Source organism: Phoca vitulina, unplaced genomic scaffold (assembly GCF_004348235.1).
Source record: "Phoca vitulina isolate PV1807 unplaced genomic scaffold, GSC_HSeal_1.0 scaffold92, whole genome shotgun sequence".
NCBI classification, from domain to species: domain Eukaryota; kingdom Metazoa; phylum Chordata; class Mammalia; order Carnivora; family Phocidae; genus Phoca; species Phoca vitulina.
Window position 1 is genome coordinate 2,763,614 of NW_022589795.1, and position 19,881 is coordinate 2,783,494.

Below are 19,881 nucleotides of genomic sequence, written 5' to 3' on the forward strand. Positions count from 1 at the left end.
TAAGAGCCAGAGGGACATTCCTGGGAAAACCTGGAGATAGACGAGCAGGGGTGTGAGAGGGAGGACTCCAGAGTGAGCAGCTGCCAAGGGGCACCCCATGTGGTGACAGAGTCCCCTGTGTGTGGGGGGGGAGAAAGAGCTGATGGCTGAGGGTGGGAGGACCCAGAAGGGAGAGCCCAGTCCCCTTGCCCTTGACAGGTCCCAACACCGAAGGAGGTTTGGGCTTACCCTCAGGTGACAGGGACAGCCGCTGTCCCGACTCCCCGCATGAAGGGACAGTGTCTTGTTCTCTGTGTCTGCAGCTCCTGGCACTGAGTCTGGTTCTCTGAACTGGGCAGGACTTTGGACTCCAGGGTGGGGTCCAGACACAAGCTTCGGGCCGGAGGGCAAGGAGGTGAGCGCAAAGGGCCTGGGAAGAGAGTACTTCTGAACTCCCAGACGTGGAGTGAGGGGCCCTGCGCAGACCCCCCAAGGTAGGAGAGGCCGGGTGAAGCAGGAAGAGGGGCCTTAGATCGGGCTGGGCCTGCAGTGGGTGGGGGATGACTCTCTGTATGTAAGAACAATCCAATCTCAGAGCCTCGTCGCTGCCCACGGAGGTCAGCGGGGAGCTGGCTGTCAGCTCGTGGCCCCCTCAGCCCCTGCCAGCTCGCTGAGAAGCTGGGGCCAGCCAGGCTGCCTCCCGGCCTGCAGGACACCATGCTGCAAGCACTCGCAGCCCGACCTCCTGTGATTGAGGGCAGGAGCCACACGTCCTTAACTCCATTGGCAGAGTCTTTGTACATTTAATGGGTCACCCGAGAGCACATTTTGCACCACGGAGCCACAGATGTTTGCTGAGCCAATGGCCGGTTGCAGAACAGCCTTGTCAAGAGTGACCCCTGCCACTGGCAAGCTGCCCCCAGCCTAGGCGACTTCTGCCTCGTGCACCAGACCCCGTTGTGAGAGGCTTGCCCTTTTGGCCCTCGTTACCAGCCGCCTTGCCCTGTGCCTGCTGCCTCAGTGCTTGCAGGGGTGATGGTGACCATCAAATGAGATAATGTATGTGAGCGCCCCAGGAAATGGGCAAGTTATTCAATTTGAATCCGACCAGCGCTCGGCGAGGCCTCCGAAGGTCAAGGCACCACGCCAGGCCGCTGGGGGCTACAGATGGGAGGCTGAAGCGGCTTCTGTGGGAATCACGGCGCACCGGGGAAAAAAACCTCATCAGGACTAATTGGAGAGGCGGGAACCCCAGGCACGCGGAAAGAAGAGATGCCTGTTCGCTTCTAAAGGGAAGCAGCTCGGTGTCACGTGAAGAACCAGACCCTGGTCTGAATCCTGGCGCCGCCACTTGCTGTCTAACCCTGGGTGCGTTCCGCGAACCTTCTCGAGTCCCTCTCCTCGTTATACCTTGTAAGGTCGCCAAGTTTTGTGCGCTGCCTGCAGCAGGGAGGGACCCAAGACTCCTCTTGTGTGTTCTTCTCTCTCCTCCTCCAAAAAGGAGGCAAAACCGGGTGGGGCAGGGCTCACCAGGTAGAAGGGAGGCTGCTCCCCCAGCACAGCGAGGACTCATTTGAAATTAGCAGCGTTATTTACACACAGCTCACAATGTGCTAAATACCTTTAATGTGTTTGTTTTCTGAAGCAAGTTAAACACAGACTCCTATCATCCTGTTGACACGACTAATTCATTCAGCCAGCCGCATCTTCCTAGAGAGACAGAGGTAAATTGGGTTGAACCCTCACAATCCGAACGGGTGCAGAGGAAAGCCACGAACTGAACGGGGGGGGGGGGGGGGGGGGGGGGGCGGGGGGGGGGGGGGGGGGGGGGGGGGGGCGGGGTGGGGGGGGGGGGGGGGGAGTGGGGCTTCCGGAGCTGCGGGGAAGAAGACTGCGCGAGGTTCCAGTGGTCAGGGCTTAGCCTAGGGCCTCACCTGAGACCCAGGGCCCCTCGACACTGTCTCTGACAGCAACCTACGCCCAAGGCCGCAGAAGGATGGAGCAGGCCTGTCACTGTGATGGCTTCTTCACCCGCTCAGGAACAGAGGCCCTTAGAGGAAGATGGGGCCGCAGAGTAAAGAGCAGGGCTCACCCCTTAGGCCCCAGCCTAAGGCCCTGGGAGGAGGCAGTGGGGGACGTTTTCTATACTCAGAAGTTTCTTGAAGTCTGGAAGAGTGGGGAGGTGTTGCTATCCCGCGTAGGTACACAGAAAGACACATACACTGAGGTTGGAGATGGTTTATTAATCATTATATTAAAAAAATATATCTATATCTACATGTACATATATATGTATATATGCAGAAATCAAGGATCAGAGGATAGAAACCCGAGTATTAACAGCGCTGACATCCAGGTGGGAGCATTAAAGCTGAATGTCCCTTTCTTCTTTATACTTCTTTTTACACAGAGTATGCATCCTGCTCACAATAGGGCAAAAACAATAAAGCTGTCTTCATTTGGAAATCAAGACACTACTATCATCTGCATCATCACCAGGATGGTGGCCGGGGGCTGGGGCCCCTGCTCCAGGCTGCAGGGATGAGGCTGAAGGTGCCTCCCTCTCTCATCAACCAGGGAGAGTCGAGCTGGGAGCCCCCGCCACGTCCCCATCCCTTCCGCACTGCACAGAGGCCATGAGTGCACAGAGCCCTCTGTCAGATGGGAGGTGGGGAGCAAAGACCCCCAAAGCCACCTGCTTGCATGGAGAGCATTGTGAACTGGGGGAAGGGGGGTATGATGGCTGCACCTTTATTTTTTTTCTTTTTTCTTTTCTTTATTTTTTAAAAGATTTTATTTATTTATTGGACACAGAGAGAGAGAGCACAAGCAGGGGGAGTGGCAGGCAGAGGGAGAGGGAGAAGCAGGCTCTCCGCTGAGCAGGGAGCCCCATGCGGGGCTTGATCCCAGGACCCCAGGATCATGACCTGAGCTGAAGGCAGACGCTTAATGACTGAGCCACCCAGGCGCCCCAATGGCTGCACCTTTAAAATGTTACCACTCGAGATGAATATATACATGCTGAGAAGCTGAGTACAACAAGCGATTGATAAAGAGGGCAGGTAGCAGGATGAATGGCTGGCGACGAATGTTAATAAAGGAAGAGGGTGTTGGCATTAACTGCTCCGAGCCAGGCTCCTGGTGCAGGCAGTTCTGGGGACCATGAGGGGCCGCTGGGTCAGGACACCTTGGCGACACAGCTCCCAGATGACAGGGCTCCCCCAATCCCCATCAGTTCCTGCCGGTTGCCAGGGCAGCGGGGACTGGAAGGGGGCTCTGCAGGCCAGTTGGCTGGGGCAGGCAGGGAGGAAGACAGTGAGGCTCTGTCCCGCTGCTCCCCTCCCTCACCCCTCCCCCACCTCTCTCATCAGGGTCCCTGCGATGCTGGGAAATACCCCAGGCCCTCCTTTCACCTGGGTCTTGGCCCACCCTCTCCCCTCCTACTTCCTGTCTTCATCTGCCATCGGGGCCCCGACCATCCCGGTCCCCAGTGCCAGTCACCTGGGATCGCGAGGGGCCCAGCTGCTCTCTTCAAGGTACTGCTGGGGAGGCGCGCGATGCGGCTGCGACCTCGGGCCACTCCCAGTGAGCGGGAGACTGAGGAACTGAGGGAGGGAAGGGAGGATGGAAGGTAGGAAGGTCACAGTCATGCCTGGGGATACAGGTAGGGGTAGGGACAACAGCTCGAAACTAAGCCGAAACGAAGCCGTGAGAGCAGGGTGAGGCTAAGCACCAAGGCCAGATCTGAGGGCAGGAGAAGCAGTGGGGAGGGAGCTTAGTGGGGTGTGGGAGGGAAGTAGAGGTGAGGGGTGAGTGGTCTGTCCCCCAGTTTAACCAGTGAACACCGAATGTCCCCCTCAAGGAATGTCCCCCTCAAGTCCGCCCCACTGAAGAAGGGAGATACTGTTCCCTCTGGTATAATCCTGTACTAGCAAGGGCCAAAGGAACCTCCTTCAGTCCGGGAACCCGATGCTGGCCCTGCTCATGAGACCCCTGCTACCTGCCCCGAGGGGTCCAGAGCCACAGCTGAGGCTGTAGCTAGCTCAGTGCCCACTGCGCTGGGGAAAGCTCTCTCTCCCGGTCTACCGCCCCAGCCTCACCTGGCAGCTCGCCTCTTCTTGCGGGCTGAGGTCCCAGGGAAGGAAGATGTTGGTTTGGGGCCTTTCATGGTGAACAGGGACTCAGGTCCACTGCGAGAGGGAGGAAGGTGAAAGGAGGCAGATCAGGAGGGAACCAGAAAAGGGCACCTCCTCCCTCCAGCCCCCAGCTTGGCGGGTGGGGAGGTTGGACAAGATGACCTCTGAGGTTTCTTCCTACTTAGAGGTGGATTCCTCTCCCTGCCTCACTCGGCCTGGGCTGACAGCTGAGTGACAGTCTTGTTCTGGGAGAACATCCAGATGTCAGTTTCTGGAACATTCAGGGAACTGGAGTTCAAACGATTTGACCCTTCCACCTGCCCAGCTGTGAGCTTGTTACTGAGAGGTGGTTTAGGCCGTAGGAGGGGCCGGGGGTGCGGTGGGCAGCCTGCTGCCCTCGGCCTCACAAGTACAGTCAGTCTGCTGATTGTTCTTGGCCTTGGACTGTCCTGAGCTGGTCACTGTTCCCCTACCCTGGCAGGTGGGTGGAAGGCGAAGGTGAGAGCTTCATCTTCTCACCGAAAAATGCTGAATAAAGTTTTCCGAGGCTCCCCTTCCCAGTTCCAGATGCTGGACTGGAGGGTAAAATCTGGGGTGGAAATGGCAGAAATATGCATTTCTCAGTGGGACGTGAAACTAAGCCTGGGCCAGAGGGTGTGAGTGATGCAGAGGAATAGAGAAGACTAGGCCCCCTCCTTATTCCTGCTCCTGCTGACCCTCCCTGAGGTGGGGGGGGAGGTCCTGTTAGCCACTCGTGGGCATGTCACAAACCACCCAGAGCTGGCGGCTTTGGAGACAAGGCAGGGCCCCTAAGAGGGGCAGCCCTCCCGGGCCTGGGGACTGACACCGGTCAGGCCGAAGGGAAGGAGACAGCAAGCATGGCTCCGAGAGTCAGGCCGGCTTCCACTCCTCTTAGCAGCACCTCTGTCCCTCGCTGACCCCAGGGAGCCCCTGCCTGGAGGGCTGGGAGGGAGGCTGGGAGACCCACCTGGGGATGAAGGGCTGATCCAGCCTGTTCAGCTCCTGGGGGGCATTCTCCCAGCCAGCACATTCGTGGAAACCCAGCTTCAAGGGGGCCTCCTCCGAGAGATCAAAAGTGGTGTTGAGGTCCCGAGCAGGCAGGGCCAGAGGGGTGGAGCAGTTCTGCACAGCAGAGGGGCCCAGGGGCACCCGGCTTCTGATGACTGTGGCTGGGCAGACGCGAGGGGAGTGGCAGGACGAGGAGGAGGCCTTTCCCCCTTTGGGGGGGGTGGGCCCGAGTGAAGGCTGAGCCTCGGGCAGGGACCCCCTCCTCAGGCAGGGCAGGAAGGACTGGCGCTGGCGCTTGGTCCCCGGCTTTGGGGCTGGGGGGCTGTCAGGCTCCGAGGGGCTTGGTCTCCTCCTCCTCTTCTTCTCTGTGGGCCGCCGGGATACCTGGGCTGGGGTGCAGTCGGGCCCTGGTAGGACCCCCAGGGTGTGCATGAGGCCACTCAGTCGCCTTGCCATGGTCCGGGTCACGGGGCCAGAATAGCCTGGAGAATCTGGGGCACAGAGAAGGCGGGTGCTGAGGGGAGATCAGGGACTGGCCAGAAGGAAGGCGAATCTGGAGAATTTCAGGAGAGAGACACGGGAGACACGCAGGAGCCCCTAACTCCACAGGTGGGCCGCGAGTCCTGTGTACCACAGCATGACCCAGCATCGGAGGCCCCAGCCGCCCCTGGGCGCCAGCTGGGCCTTCGAGAGGGCACTGCTAGAGACAGAGCAGGGGCGAGACTCACCTGACTTGGGACACGGCTCCAGAGGTGCCTCCCTGGCTGGGCCAGGTGCGCCTGAGGCCTTTGCTCCTGGTTCAGCTTTTCCCTCCTGGACCAGCTGTTGCAGGGTCTCAAACTCTGCGATCATGTCGGGGGTCAGCAGCTTGGCCGCTTGAAGCAGGGACTGCTGTCGCCGTGCCAGGCACAGCATCTTCAGGGCCAACCTGGAGGAGAGGGAAGGGGACCCGGCCCCGTTGCTCCAGGTGCGGTGAGGAGCACGCGAGGGCGGCCCCCCCGGCCCCCTCCTGCCGTGCCTCACTCCGCCTTCCCAACTGCAGTTCCTGCTCTGCCAGGCCCCTGCTGAAGCCCGAGGCCGGCAGAGACGGCCACAAGTAAGGTGGGGGGGGGGCTTCATCCCTAAATATGCCCCCCAACAAAGAGAGGGACCTGGGAAGTACAGAAAGGGCACTAAATGGCCTCGGACCAGAAGGTCTGCGTCTCCTCTCAGCCCTGCCAATCACTGGCACTGTGATCTTGAGTAAGTTCGTTGACCCAAGGGGCAACGAAAGGTAGCAGCAGGGAAGAGCTAGGCTCCAGTCAGCCTGCCGGCTCAAATCCAGGCTCCGACACTTCCCGCTGTGTGATCCTGCACTCCTTAACCTCAGTCTCCACATCCTTAAAATGGGGAAAACCAATGCACCCACGTCTTAGGGTTGTGGGAAGATGAAATGAATTATTTGATATATACAGTATTTAAAGAGCACCTGACACATAAGAAGCATTGTAAGATTAATTATTTTCTGTAAAATGAAAACATCGACCTTGCGAGGGCAAGAGGAGATGGAATGAGATAGGCCGTGTCGGTCCTGGTTCTGAGAGGCCCCTCAAAATCGCACGCAGTCTGCACTCCCTACTTAGCAGCTGGGATCCCGAAAGAGCCCGTGTGAATCAATGCACACTTCACATGCACCGAGGGGCTATTTAAAGGGAATTATGAGGGTAATGCGATTATTGATGGTATAAATTTAGATTCTAATAAAGCAAATTTCCTTCCTGTGAGGCACACCTATGATAAAAGAATGAACACAATTATCTCGGTGGGGATTTTTCATGGCCAATAATTTATCCTCAGGTAGCGCTACCTGCCTGGACATCCCTGAGCCCCCTCCTCTGCCTTCAGTGTGTGCTCAGGGAATCCAAACTTATTTTATAAAGCAGCCTCCAGGCCTCTCTGAAAGAAGGCAGGATATAAATTAAAAAGGACATAGCAGAAACTCATTCGATGTCTGCCTGAGCCACACATTATAAGAAGATTAGACCACTGAGAGAAGTAGGTGTCTAGGGAGAAAGGCAGTGGCCTGGATGTCGGGTGACCCAGGCCTCGCCCTGTCCCTCTGGCCGTGTGGCCCTGGACGAACGCCTCAGGACCCAATCTGGCAAACGGGGAGCGGGTCTATACCAGGGGTTTCCAAATTAGGTTTCAAGAAACCCATCAGAGGACATTGAAAATGGAGTTGCTCTGCTTTATCTGTTCTACATATTAAACTTCAGCATAAGATTCCATTTGAAGAAAGGACTTTGTAGCTAAAAAAATTCTGAAAAATCCACTGAACTGGAAAATCTAAGATCCACTCAGTGCCCCAGTGGTCTAAAGATTCTGAAGTCTAAAGCCAAAGAGAAATGATTTTCCATTATCTGATTGTTAGGGTGTCTCCAAGTATGGAGATGATCTAGCATGTTCTGCAGCCCCTGATACATGGGGTCTTCTGTCACATTTTATTAGTATCTATTATTAGCTCTAAGAAGTAGGGAGAATGAAGACTATAATCCCCAAATCATAGCTAAGACTGAAGCATCTTGCCAGGGACCACAAAACCAGAGGCAAAGCGGGAACGAGAACCCTGGTGTCCTCTGTCCTCACAACGGGGGGGACACCAGGGCACAGAGACCCTGACTCATCGGTGGGAGCCCTGGGGCCAAGGGGACATCCTGCCAGTGCATCCCTGCCACTCCAGAGCCCCGGGGAGTCAGCAGCAGGAGACAGATAATGAGCTGCTGATTATTCAGGCTGCAACATTTTTGCTGAGTCGGGAACAGACACTCCCCAACAAGAAATAAAATTAAACAGGCCCTTCTGTCCGGAAGCTTTAAATATACTGCCTAGTGTGAAGCGTGCTGGGGAGGCAAGAGTGGGCCCGGCAGCAGCAAAGCTAAGTGGCAGGGGATTTATGTTCTAGGGGCCAAGGGAAAACATACTAGCAGCACCTCTCTATTAAGCACAGAAAGAAGGATCCAGAATCCATTTCTCTTTGGCTTTGGGTGGTGGTCTGTATTTACTTCTGAGAAGAAATGGCCATAATCTGTTGGTGAAGACACATGATAAACACCTGGCTCGGGAGGGCGGTCCCTTCCTCAGCCTGCCACCCAACTTCTCTTGGCTGCTTGGTTCCTCCCTGCAGAGGACAGGCAGCTCAGCCCCCAGACCGGGAGGCAAAGCACTAGCCTGGGCAGCCCCGTGCTAACTCGGGGCTTGCGAGCCAAATTTGGGATGGAATTGGGTGTTTTGCTTGCCAGTTATGTGGAAGAATAGAAAGGACAGTAAGTAGACAGAGTAGGTGATAATCTCCAGTTCATTGAAAGCAGATAAGGGACGATGTTGAGGAAAAGAAGATGCAGCTCTTAACTAGGGCAGAACCAGAGCTTTTTCGATGTACTTAACACCAGCTCCTACCCCAGGAGGATGGAACCCATCACCTCCCATCTTGAACCCCAGAGAAGAAGACACCTACTGCTTAGAATGGTCCCTGTCCAAGTTCTGTGGTGAGAGGCAGCCCACATCTGGCTTGGGCTGCAGGCTCAGGCCAGGGGACCTTGGCAGTGAGTGTCTGAGGGTCTGCTCTGGTACCTGGATTGGAACCTAAGGAGGAAGGAAGTCACAGTTAGAGGGCCCAGGATGACCACCCTCCCCTACATAAGCAGATCTTAAAATCTTTTCCTCCTCCAAGAGTGGGAATGATGGCTCTTGGACTGACTGGGTCCTAGTTGAGAATCTCTTTCCCAGGCCCCACCCTCCTCCCCGCTTTCCTTCTGGTAACAGGTTTGCCCCTCACTGCAGACACAGAGGAGTTCCCCTTCCTGCACAGGATCTGAAAGCCCCCTAATGACTAAGATGCAAGACATCCAGGTAGGGAACCCAGAACTGAAGGGAGTCTACGAGTTGGGGAGGGCCTTGCCTCCAACATTCTACCACCTCCAAGTCCTACCTCCTCCTCCACTGGGCCTTTGTCCTTATCCTCTTGGGGCAGCTCCTGGTCTGGAGAGTTCCCTTCCACGACCCTCCCTACCTGCGTCTCTAGCCCCAGGCTCTCCTCTTGAAGGACGGCAGACCCTGGGCGGAGCTCTGGGGTGCAGGGCTGGCTGGAAAGGCGGGATGGTGAGGGGCAGCTGGGAAGCCTAGGGCGGACAGGAGCGGGGGGTGAGAGGTGGGAAAGCAGGGAGGGGCAGGGTCTCTGTGGCACGAGGTGGTATAGGGCCCAGCTTGGGTAACAAGGGGGCAGTAGCAGAGGGTGGGAGGAGTTGGTGATTTCCTGGTTTAGGAAACAATGATGCCTCCCCCTTAACTACACCTTCCTTTAAGTAGTATATGCTGCTTACATGGGCTGGGAGTGTCACGTCCTCATCTGACATGGAGGATTTTTTTCTATTTTGATGTTACTGTCTAGAATGCACTGTGTCACATGAGAGCAACTAGCAGTGACAATCAGTGTCTTGTCACCTAGAGTGTCACCGAGAGTGACAATCAGTGTGTTGGACATGGGCTGGGAAGCCCGGACCCCGGGGGGCAGCACAGAGCTGGAGAAGGCGGGCTTTCCCTGCTGAGCTGAAGGGGCAAGCATGGCTGCAGGACTCACAGTTGCTGGGAAGGGCCCGATTTGGGGGATTTCGGGAGGTCCTGTGGTGGGGCCCCGGCTCTCGCCTCATATACTTGGAGCTTCTCCCTCAGGGCAGCCACCTGCAATCAAAGCAACGCAGCCCCTCAGAGTCCCAGGTGGGCGCAGAGCCCTGGCCGCGCCCCACGGCTCGTCTCCGGCTCTCCTGTCCCTGAGCCGGGCGCCCTGCCTCCCGGTCACGCTCTCCAGGCGGGCTCCTCACCTCAGCCTGCAGCTGCTGACAGATGGTGGCATATTGGCTGATGTGACAGTCCAGGCTGATCACGTTGCTCTTAAGCTGAGATGGCGGCACAGGGGAGAGTTTCGTGGGTTCATTCACCGCGGCTTTTGGCAACCACTTCCAATGGCCAGGCACCGTGCGAGGCACTTCCCTCACATTCCCTAGACTCACCCTCCCGAGGGGGAACAGACTGGGGAAGGGCAGTGAGTGGCTTGCCTGACACCACAGCAAGAGGCGGAAGGATGCTTTTGAACCCAAGACCCCTGACTCCCTGACCAATACACCCTCCCTAGACCAGGGCAACTCTCACTAGCCAGCGCTTGGCCACCCCCTTCTGTTGTCACCCTCTTGAGACGATTCTGCCCCACCCAGGCAGCCCACTGCTATGATATCTTACTCTTTTTGTCAAGTCTGGAGACTGTCCTGCCTCCCCCCCCGCCCCCCGAGCTGGAGTCTTCCCAAGGATGGGGGCTGCGTCGCTTCTATCACAAAGAATTTCCCTGATGACGGAGGCTAGGGAACTTCTTCCCTCTGCCTTGGGGGAATGTTTGCTCCAGGTATCGGAGGACGCTGTGTGGGTCCTGTCCCTTCCTCCTCCTGTCCCCCACACCAGGTTGGCCATTTCTGGCCGGCACACACCGCGAGCTTGATCTCCTTGGCGCGGTCGGCATACTTGAGGGTGTTGTAGGTGTCCTCGTAGGTCAAACTGGAGGGGCTGACGGTAGCGATCATGACCGTGTGGCAGTTGCCCCCGATGGAGTCCTTGAGCAGACGGGTCAGCTTGCTGTCCCGGTAGGGCACGTGAGTCTTGCGGCCCTGGGGCGACAGCAAGAGGGCATGGGAGGAGGTGGCTGGACCAGACAGATCCAGGCTGAGACCCGGTGGCCGTTGGCCCAGGGCTGGAGGGAAGGACTGCAGGCTTCGGGCACTCAGTTGCTGTCTTGGGCAGGCCCCTGGGTCTGTGCAGTTTTACCTTCGCGTCGGCCAGAGCATTGAGGACATTGATGAGGGCCAGCAGGGAACGGTTGATGTTGGCACCCTCCCGCAGGCGCTCCCCCTTCGCATGGGTGCTGGAGGCCCGCTCCGAACCGGCCAGGTCAATCAGGCTCATCTTGGCCACTCGAAGGGCCTGAGTCAGGCCTGGAACCCGGTCCTGCTGCTTCACGAAGATCTGGGGGGCAGACAGCAAGGGTGAGGGGGTGCCGGGCATCAGGAGCCCCAGCTTCAGGCTCTGACCCGCGACTGCTCTCACCTGGAAGATGGCGTGGGAGCGGGACGAAGTTGCGTTGGCGTCGGTCGGGTGCTGCGTGCGGTTGCGGTTCCCCCTGGTCAGCAGCTCCAGCAGCTGCTCAGCTGAGGTGGGCTGCAGAGGAGATGCCCGGGCAGGGCACTCTGGTATCCCCAGCCAGGGCTTTTCCCCCAACCGGAAGAGCTGCTCTTCAGAACCACCCCTGGATCCAGGGCACCCCCAAACTGCCTGGTGAGAGAACCCTGGGAACCAACACTGCTCCTGCCACCCGGGCCCAATCTCTCACCTGGTGGAAGGAGAGTCCTTGCACCACCACGCCCTTGTCAGGGTCCTCCCGGATGGCAAGGGGCCCCTTGGGCTCCAGGAGGTCGTGGATCTGCTCATTGTACACCTGAGGAGAAAGGAGGCAAGAGGCCGGGCGAGGGCTGAGGTGCAGACAGGGAAGCATAGGGGTGGCCCTCTGCAGGACAATGGTACGCGGTGAGAGCAGGACAGGCATGCTTGGTCCCAACGCAGGCTCTCTCAGAGCCTCATCTGGACCCCTGGGCTCTCAGCGGGCCCGGACGCCTACTTCCTCCCACCCTCTCTGCCCGCTCTCCTCTCCTCCCCGCATCTTCAGGGGTGCTGAGAATGAGGAGTGGGGCCGCCCACACCTGGGAGGGACCAGCCCTACCTCCTGGTAGCTGATGAGCACCTCGAACCGCTTCTCCTCCTGGTGGGCCTCAAGCCGCCTGTAGAGTTCCATGGTCGTCAGGTACATGATGCCGGGGTCCCCCTCTCTTCCCAGCATGGTGTGTGTCTTCCCAGCCCCCGTGGCCCCATAGGCAAACACTGTGGAGGACAGAGTCGGGGGAGGGTGGCAGCAGGGCCGGATCCGCCTTCCCTAGGGGTCCCCATGTGCCACCCAGCTCAGCCCCCCCTTCTCCCCAAGCCCCTTCCTTTGCCTTCCTGTGCGCGGTTCCAAGGCTCCTACCCACTCGCATCCCACCGCATTCACACTGCAGCTTTGCAGTGCCCCGTGCCTCTGGCCTGGCTCCCCGTGGGCCTGTGGATTCCGGGGGCCTGAGGGAGCTTCTCCCTCCCCCGGGGGAGCCTTCTCCAGGCTAGGCAGCTTCCTCTGACGAAGGCCTGCCGTTCTGTCCCTCATATCACTGACCTCAGTTTACAGTCACACATTTGTGGGGGTGATTTGTGATTAGTATCTTCTCCCCCCTCTAGAATACAAGCATCAGGAAGACGGGAACCACATCTGTGTGATCCGCTTCTAGAGCCCAGGAGGGTGTGTCATACACGGGAGAACGAAAGGGCCAGCACCCTCGTCAGCAAGTGCCCAGCTGAGGGGAAGGAGGGCACGGGACGTGACGCATGAAGCCCTCAGAGGGAAGCAGGGAGGCAGGGCCGCTCCCAGCGGGGCTTTGCCTCCTCCCTGCCCGGCTCTCACCTGAGCAGTTGTAGCCCTGGAGGAAGCTGTCCAGAACGCTGTGGGTGGTGTGCTGGAACACGTCCTGTTGGGTGGCCGCCTCACCAAAGACCCGGTCAAAGACAAACGTCAGGTCTTTGCCCTTCTTCTTGGGGCCATCATGGGTGCTGCCCCACTTCAGGCCAAGGAAGCCCCTGTCGGGCTCCTCAGGGTCAAACACCAGCACCCGCTCATCCACCACCTGAACCACAGGCCGCCGCTGACTCTCCAGCTCCCGCAGTGTGGGGGGCCGGACCCGCACCACCACCCGCACCTTGCTGTCCTCCACCAGCGTCACCATGGCGACACCTGGGGGACACACAACAGAGAGGAGGACCGATCTGACCCCAGCCGTGACGCGGTGCGCCCTCAGCCTACCTAGCGTTCAAGAACCTTCTCCCACTCCCTCCCCAACAGCCGATCTCCATGTGATACCTCAAGAGAATAAGAATATTATTATTAACAAATCTCTTTCTCACTCGAAATGCCACCTTTGTCATATCCAGATGACTTGAATTTTTCCAGAGGCGAATGGCTGGGCTATTATGTTCCACTGATCTGTCTACTCCTGTGCCACTCTTTCTGTTCCAGTCCTTGACAGTATGCTTCTTATCCAGTGAGACAAGAACCGCCTCCCCTCCCAACCACCACCGTTAGTCTTTCTTTCTCATAATTTTCTTTTTCTTTTTTTAAGATTTTATTTATTTATTTGACAGAGAGAGACACAGCGAGAGAGGGAGCACAAGCAGGGGGAGAGGGAGAGGGAGAAGCAGGCTTCCCGCAGAGCAGGGAGCCCGATGCGGGGCTCAATCCCAGGACCCTGGGATCACGACCTGAGCCGAAGTCAGACGCTTAACGACTGAGCCACCCAGGTGCCCCTCTTTCTCATAATTTTCTTAACTATTTTCGGGCATTTATTGTTCTATTTGCCTTTAAGAAAATGTTATCAATTCTATCCCCAACCCAGAACACCACCCCCTCCCACCCTATTGGAATTACAAGCAGAATAGTATTGTTTACATATTTATTTTATATTAAAACTTTTCACGCAGGGTGCCTAGGTGCCTCAGTCGGTTAGGCGGCCGACTCTTGATGTTGGCTCGGGTCATGATTTTAGGGTCATGGGATTGAGCCCCATGTCAGGCTCCACACTCAGTGCGGAGTCTGCTTGGGATTCTCTCTCCCTCTCCCTCTGCCCCTCCCCGCCAAAATAAATAAATCATTCTTTGGGGCGCCTGGGTGGCTCAATCGTTAAGCGTCTGCCTTCGGCTCAGGTCATGATCCCAGGATCCTGGGATCGAGCCCCGCGTTGGGCTCCCTGCTCCACGGGAAGCCTGGTTCTCCCTCTCCCACTTCCCCTGCTTGTGTTCCCTCTCTCGCTGTGTCTCTCTCTGTCAAATAAATGAATAAAATCTTAAAAAAAAAATAAAAAAATAAAAAAATAAAAAACTTCATGCTAGAACATGTCTATTCGCCTTTTATTTATTTAGATATTTCTTATGTCCCTAAGATTTTATAGTTTTTTTTAAGATTTTATTTATTTATTCGACAGAGAGAGACAGCGAGAGAGGGAACACAAGCAGGGGGAGTGGGAGAGGGAGAAGCAGGCTTCCCGCCAAGCAGGGAGCCCGATGTGGGGCTCGATCCCAGGACCTGGAATCGTGACCTGAGCCAAAGGCAGATGCTTAAGGACGGAGCCCCCCAGGCGCCTCCTAAGATTTTATAGTTTTTCATCTCTTTAGATAGGTTCTGTAATTGTCTTTTTAATATAATTTCCAAGTAGTTTAATTGCTCTTATGAACAGAGCACCTTTCCCCATTTCCATACTGATTGCTAGTATGGAGAAACACAATTGATAATTATACATTTGCCTTCGACCCACCACCCTTAAACTTCCTGATTAATTCCAATTGTTTTTTTATTAAAGCTTATTGGGTTTTCTGAGTACACAATTATATATCAGGGGAAAAAAAAAAAACCCTTCTTTTTTTACCTTTTCTTCTCCATGGTTATACCAACTGTTTTATTTCTTATGTATTGCACTCCCTAGAACTTCCAAAACAATGTTGAATAATGATAATGGGCATCCTGTCTTGCTCTTGATCTTAAAGGAACTGGCGTTAGTGCTTCACTAATTAGAAATTAATTTTGGACAAATAGTTAATTATCATCATAGGAATTTCCTCCACTCTTATTTAACTTAGACTTGTTATCAGGAATGTCTAGAATTTTATTTAATGAGCTTTCAGCATCTCCTGACATGTTTATGTGGGTTTTGTTTTTTTTTTCTCCTTTATTTTGTTCATGTGGTAAACTTTTTGATATTATTTTTGGCATCAAACCAACCATGCATTCTTGGGAAAAAATCCTACCCTGGCCATACTGAAGTTTTCCATTTTTAAATGGCTAAATGTGTCAACCTTCTCTTTTATGATTCTTATGTCATATTTAAGAAGACATTCCTTCCCCAAGGTAATTTTCTTATATTTCTGTCTGACACTTTTTCTTTCTTACATTTAGGTCTTTATCCAGATGGAATTCATTTTTTTATGAATGAGGTTTCTAAATATCTTTTCTTTCCAAATGATAAGCAATTATATCATTTATTTTATTTATTTTTTTAAAGATTTTATTTATTTGACAGAGAGATCGAGAGCACAAGTAGGCAGAGCAGCAGGCAGAGGGAGAGGGAGAAGCAAGCTCCCCACTGAGCAGGGAGCCCGATGCGGGGCTTGATCCCAGAACCCTGGGATCATGACCTGAGCTGAAGGCAGCCGCTTAACCGACTGAGCCACCCAGGCACCCCATCGATTTTATCTTTTATTAAAATGCGTTCTTTCTCTACCCGTTTCAAATGGCACATTTAACAAAACTAAATTCTCATATGAACATGAATTTATTTCTGGGCGCTCCATTCTTCTCTACTGATATGTTCCTTTTGCAGGAACTTGCTGTAGTTCTATTACACATCACCTTGTTCTTTTTCTTGACTGTTCTTGGGCATCTGGTCTTGCATATGATTTTGGAATCAGCTTACAGAATTCTGTGAAAAAAACCTGCTTAAGATTTTAATTAGGATTATTTTGAATTTATAAATTAATATGAGGACAACTGACATCTTTATAATATCAAGCCTTTCTATCTAGGAACATTGTATCTCTTTTCATTATTCACTTTATAATCCTCAGTAAAATTTCATAGCTTTCCTCACATGAGTTTTGTCTATTTCTTGATAGGTTTATTACTGGTTATTGTCTAGTCTTTATTATATTGTGAATAGGCCCTTTGTTAAAATTGCATTTTCAGGGGAGCCTGGCGGGCTCAGTCAGTGGAACGTGTGACTCTTAATCTCAGGGCTGTGGGTTCGAGCCCCGCACTGGCTGTAGAGATTACTTAAAATTTAAATCTTTAATGGGGCGCCTGGGTGGCTCAGTTGGTTGAGTGTCTGACTCTTGACTTTGGCTCAGGCTGTGATCTCAGGGTTGAGCCCTGTGTCAGGCTCCCTGCTTAGCAGCATGTCTGCTTGGGATTCTCCTCTCCCTCTGCCCCTCCCCCTGCTCTCTCTCTCTCTCTCTCTCTCACACACACACACACACACATGCTCTCTCTCAAAATAAAATAAATAAATCTTAAAAAAAATAAAATCTTTAAAAAATAAATAAAAATAAAAAATAAGTAAAATTACATTTTCTAATTCATTTTTTTGTTTGCCAGAATATAGGAAAGCAACTGCTTTCTGGATGCAGATCTTGTATCTGGCCACATTACTGATCTCTCTAATAGATTGTCATTGATTCGCTTAGATTTTTCAATTAAATGATGATATAGTTTGCAAATAATGACAGTTACTTTCTATTTTTAGCTCTTCTTTATTTAGTTCCCTACCCTCCACTGCCCATTAGGAATGGGCATTAAATTTTATCAAATGCTTTTTTGGCACGGGCTGAGATGATAACAGTGCTTCTCCTTTAATCTGTTTTTTTGGGGGGGGGTTGTTTTTCTTTTTGTTTTTTGTAGGCTCTATACCCAATGTGGGGCTCAAACTCTCAACCCTGAGATCAAGAGTCCCATGCTCCACTGACTGAGCCAGCCAGGTGCTCCATCCTTTAATCTGTTAATACAGGGGGTGACATAGACAGATTTCCTAATGTTGACCCGGTAATATTTCCAAACATTTATCTATTCCCTCTTGTATCCCCCTCACACCTCTCTCCCTGCTTTTTTCATTTCTCTTTCAAGCCAGCCTACCAAGGGTAGAGATGGAATTTCTGGAATGCAGGAGTCATGGCTATCCTGGAAAAGTTCAGCCCAACTCTTGGGATATATTAACAGCGCTAAGGAACAGGGGCTGTTTCTGAGGGATATGAATAGATGAATGTTTTCCCGGGAAAGATTAGGTCCCACTGATAGGACCCAGGTCATTCAGCAAAGAAAAGTGAGATTTCTCCCTAATACTCCAGTAAGTAACTCGTGTTTTCCTTTGAGAATGAGGCAGAATTGAGCTGATTTGAAACTCTTGTCCCCTACCCCCACACGTCTTAATTTCTTCCTCAAGCAGAATAAGGGAAAGATATCAACCAATAATCATCTTGTTACATTGCGTATTTCTTTCCCTGTCCCAGCCATCGGATTGCGATAATAAACAGAAGAGCTAAGTGCTCTCTATGGCAGGGGCTGTTTTAAGCACCTTATGCGTACCATCTCCTTTTCAGCTCCATCGCAATCCCCCAAGACAGATACTATTATTAGACTCATTTTTCAACGAGAAAATTGAGACAGAGAGGGGTAAGCAACTTTCCCAAGATCCCAAGGCTAGTAAGTGATGGAGCTTGGTTCCAACCCAGGCAGTCTGACTGCAGAACCTGCTCTACTCTGCCTTATAATGATATTATATATTACATCCTCATGATCACATTGTTGTAGTATTCCCATATGTTTGTATGATAATTATAATCCCTTTTATGTAACTGGCATTACGTATTCTGCAAACACTTTCAGATATATGGACTGCACCTAATTTTCAACACCCGGAGAGAGTTCCTGTCTCCCATCTTTGCATTCCTGCCCCCAGGGAGCCCCACTCTTGTACCCAGGGAAGTGAGGGCGGAGGGTGCCTGGCCCCAGCATCCAGGTCTACGCTGTCTGGCTTAATGGCAGTGCCAAGCTCCCCACGGGGAGGGTTTGAGCTGAGGAGCCATAGAGCCGCCTAACATTCTAAGCAGGAAATTAAAAAGGGCACTGGCAACGGAGTGCGTGTAACCTTTACAGTCCTCTCCTCTCCGCCTCCTGAGGGCCAGTGAGGCAGACTGTTTGCCTAATGAGATGTTTTCCTTCTTCCTGAGACTGCACTGGGGGCACGGGGGGGGGGGGTGGGTAGGGTGACCCTTGGCAGGGCTGCAGCTGGGACGCCTGGGTCCTGGTGTCGGCTCTGCATCTGACCGGTGAGGAGCTCTTTCCACCAGCCACACCACGTCAATGTCACCTCAGCTTCCCCGCTTTGAGAGCCAGAGAGAACAGCTACCGATCTGCTCCCACCCCAGGGGGATGGGGAGATTAATGAGAGAACTTTTGTCAAGTTTGCTTTGATCCCCGGTTGGAAAGAGCATTTCAGCCCAAAGTACAAGGGAGATGATTCTTTAATAAGATCTTCAGGGTCTGAGCCAGCCACAGTCACGTCCTGTTTCTAACTCAGGGCAGCTCATTAAAACTCAGAGGCTAGTTCGCTGCTGAGCTGGGGCTGGGAAGCCGAGATTCAGTTGTTTTCGGGGTAGGCTCCTCTGCCCACTCTCTTAGGGACAGGCTGAACAAGCCCCACCTCCCTAGAAGGCCCTGGAGAATTTCTGAGGACTTGGGATCTGCCTGCAGACATTGGGAGCTGGGAAGGTGAAGGTGGATGTTCTGTTTTCATAGGGGTTGCTGCAGCCCCCTTCCTCACTCCCTTACATCTCTCACATGTGTGTGTTTCTTGTCCTCAAGCTTCAAGAGAGCAGGACCCCCTTCTGATGTAGTCTGTGCACCCCAGATAACTAGGCACCAGATCCAGCACACGGTAGATGCTGTATGGTGTTTGTCCTAGGAATGAATAAAAGCCAGAGAAGAGCAGGGTCTGAATCCAAAAGTTTAAAAATAATTACTATTATAGCTACCATTTATTGAGCACATAACTATGCATCAGGCACTATGCTAACTGCTTTACAAATGGTGTCATTTAACTTCTACAACAATCTCATTCTGTAGTTGCTGATACAATTGTTACGATCCTACTCTACAAGGGAAACTGAGGCTCAGGAAGGAACTTGTCACAGGGATGGTAAGTAGCAAGGCCAGAACCTGACCTTGTTCTGACTGTCACCAGAGACATTACTCATCAGTCGTCCTAGGCTATTCTGCCCTGTAGCCTGGCTTTTGCAATTCCTACCTCCCCTTACTTTAGCACCCACAGGGCACTATCCAAAGACCACTGGTTCTTTCTATGGGTGTCGTTCTGAGGAAGGAGCTGTATTCTTTTGCTTTTTAAATAGACAATCATAAGGCTGTAACTGATGATAATTTTGTTTATTTCTTTCTAACTTTATTTGTATTTCTTTCTCCTGTCTTATGGTTCTAGCTAGGACCTCCAGTACAACCTTGAATGGCGGCAACAATAGTAAACAATCTTATCTTTTTCCTAATTGCATAGGGGATGCTCCTGTTATTTCACTTTCTGTTGGTTTAAGGAAATTTACCTCTATTTCTAGTTTACCAAAAAAATTTTTTTAAAGATTTTATTTATTTATTTATTTGAGAGAAAGAGTGAGTGAGCACAAGCAGGGGGAGCGGCAGAGGGAGAGGGAGAAGGTGGCTCCTTGCTGAGCAGGGGGCCCGACACAGAGCTCCATTCCAGGACCCTGGGATCATGACCTGAGCTGAAGGCAGGCGCTTAACCAACTGAGCCACCCAGGCACCCCTTAAAGATTTTATTTATTTATTTTGAGAGAGAGAGAGAGCGCGTGAGTGAGCAGGGCCAGAGGGAAAGAATCTCAAGCAGACTCCACTTGGAGCCTGAGGCGGGGATCAATCTCATGACCCTGAGATCATGACCTGAGCTGAAATCAAGAGCCAGACATTCAACCAACTGAGCCACCCAGGTGCCCCTAGTTTACCAAATTTTTAAAA

At 53.1% G+C, this 19,881-nt stretch overlaps 1 protein-coding gene across 1 annotated transcript; it reads right to left on the reverse strand.

Annotated features, from left to right (window-relative positions):
- Positions 1–3,106: 3,106 nt before the first annotated feature.
- KIF18B (kinesin family member 18B) lies at positions 3,107–13,085 on the reverse strand. The gene is given in 15 exon segments (XM_032396574.1): positions 3,107–3,255; positions 3,481–3,584; positions 4,080–4,169; positions 5,104–5,676; positions 5,869–6,072; positions 8,638–8,765; positions 9,112–9,265; positions 9,760–9,860; positions 10,001–10,075; positions 10,658–10,834; positions 10,992–11,189; positions 11,271–11,381; positions 11,554–11,658; positions 11,941–12,098; positions 12,709–13,085. Coding segments are annotated over 15 exon segments (2,595 nt in total). The 5' UTR covers positions 13,028–13,085; the 3' UTR covers positions 3,107–3,157.
- Positions 13,086–19,881: the final 6,796 nt, after the last annotated feature.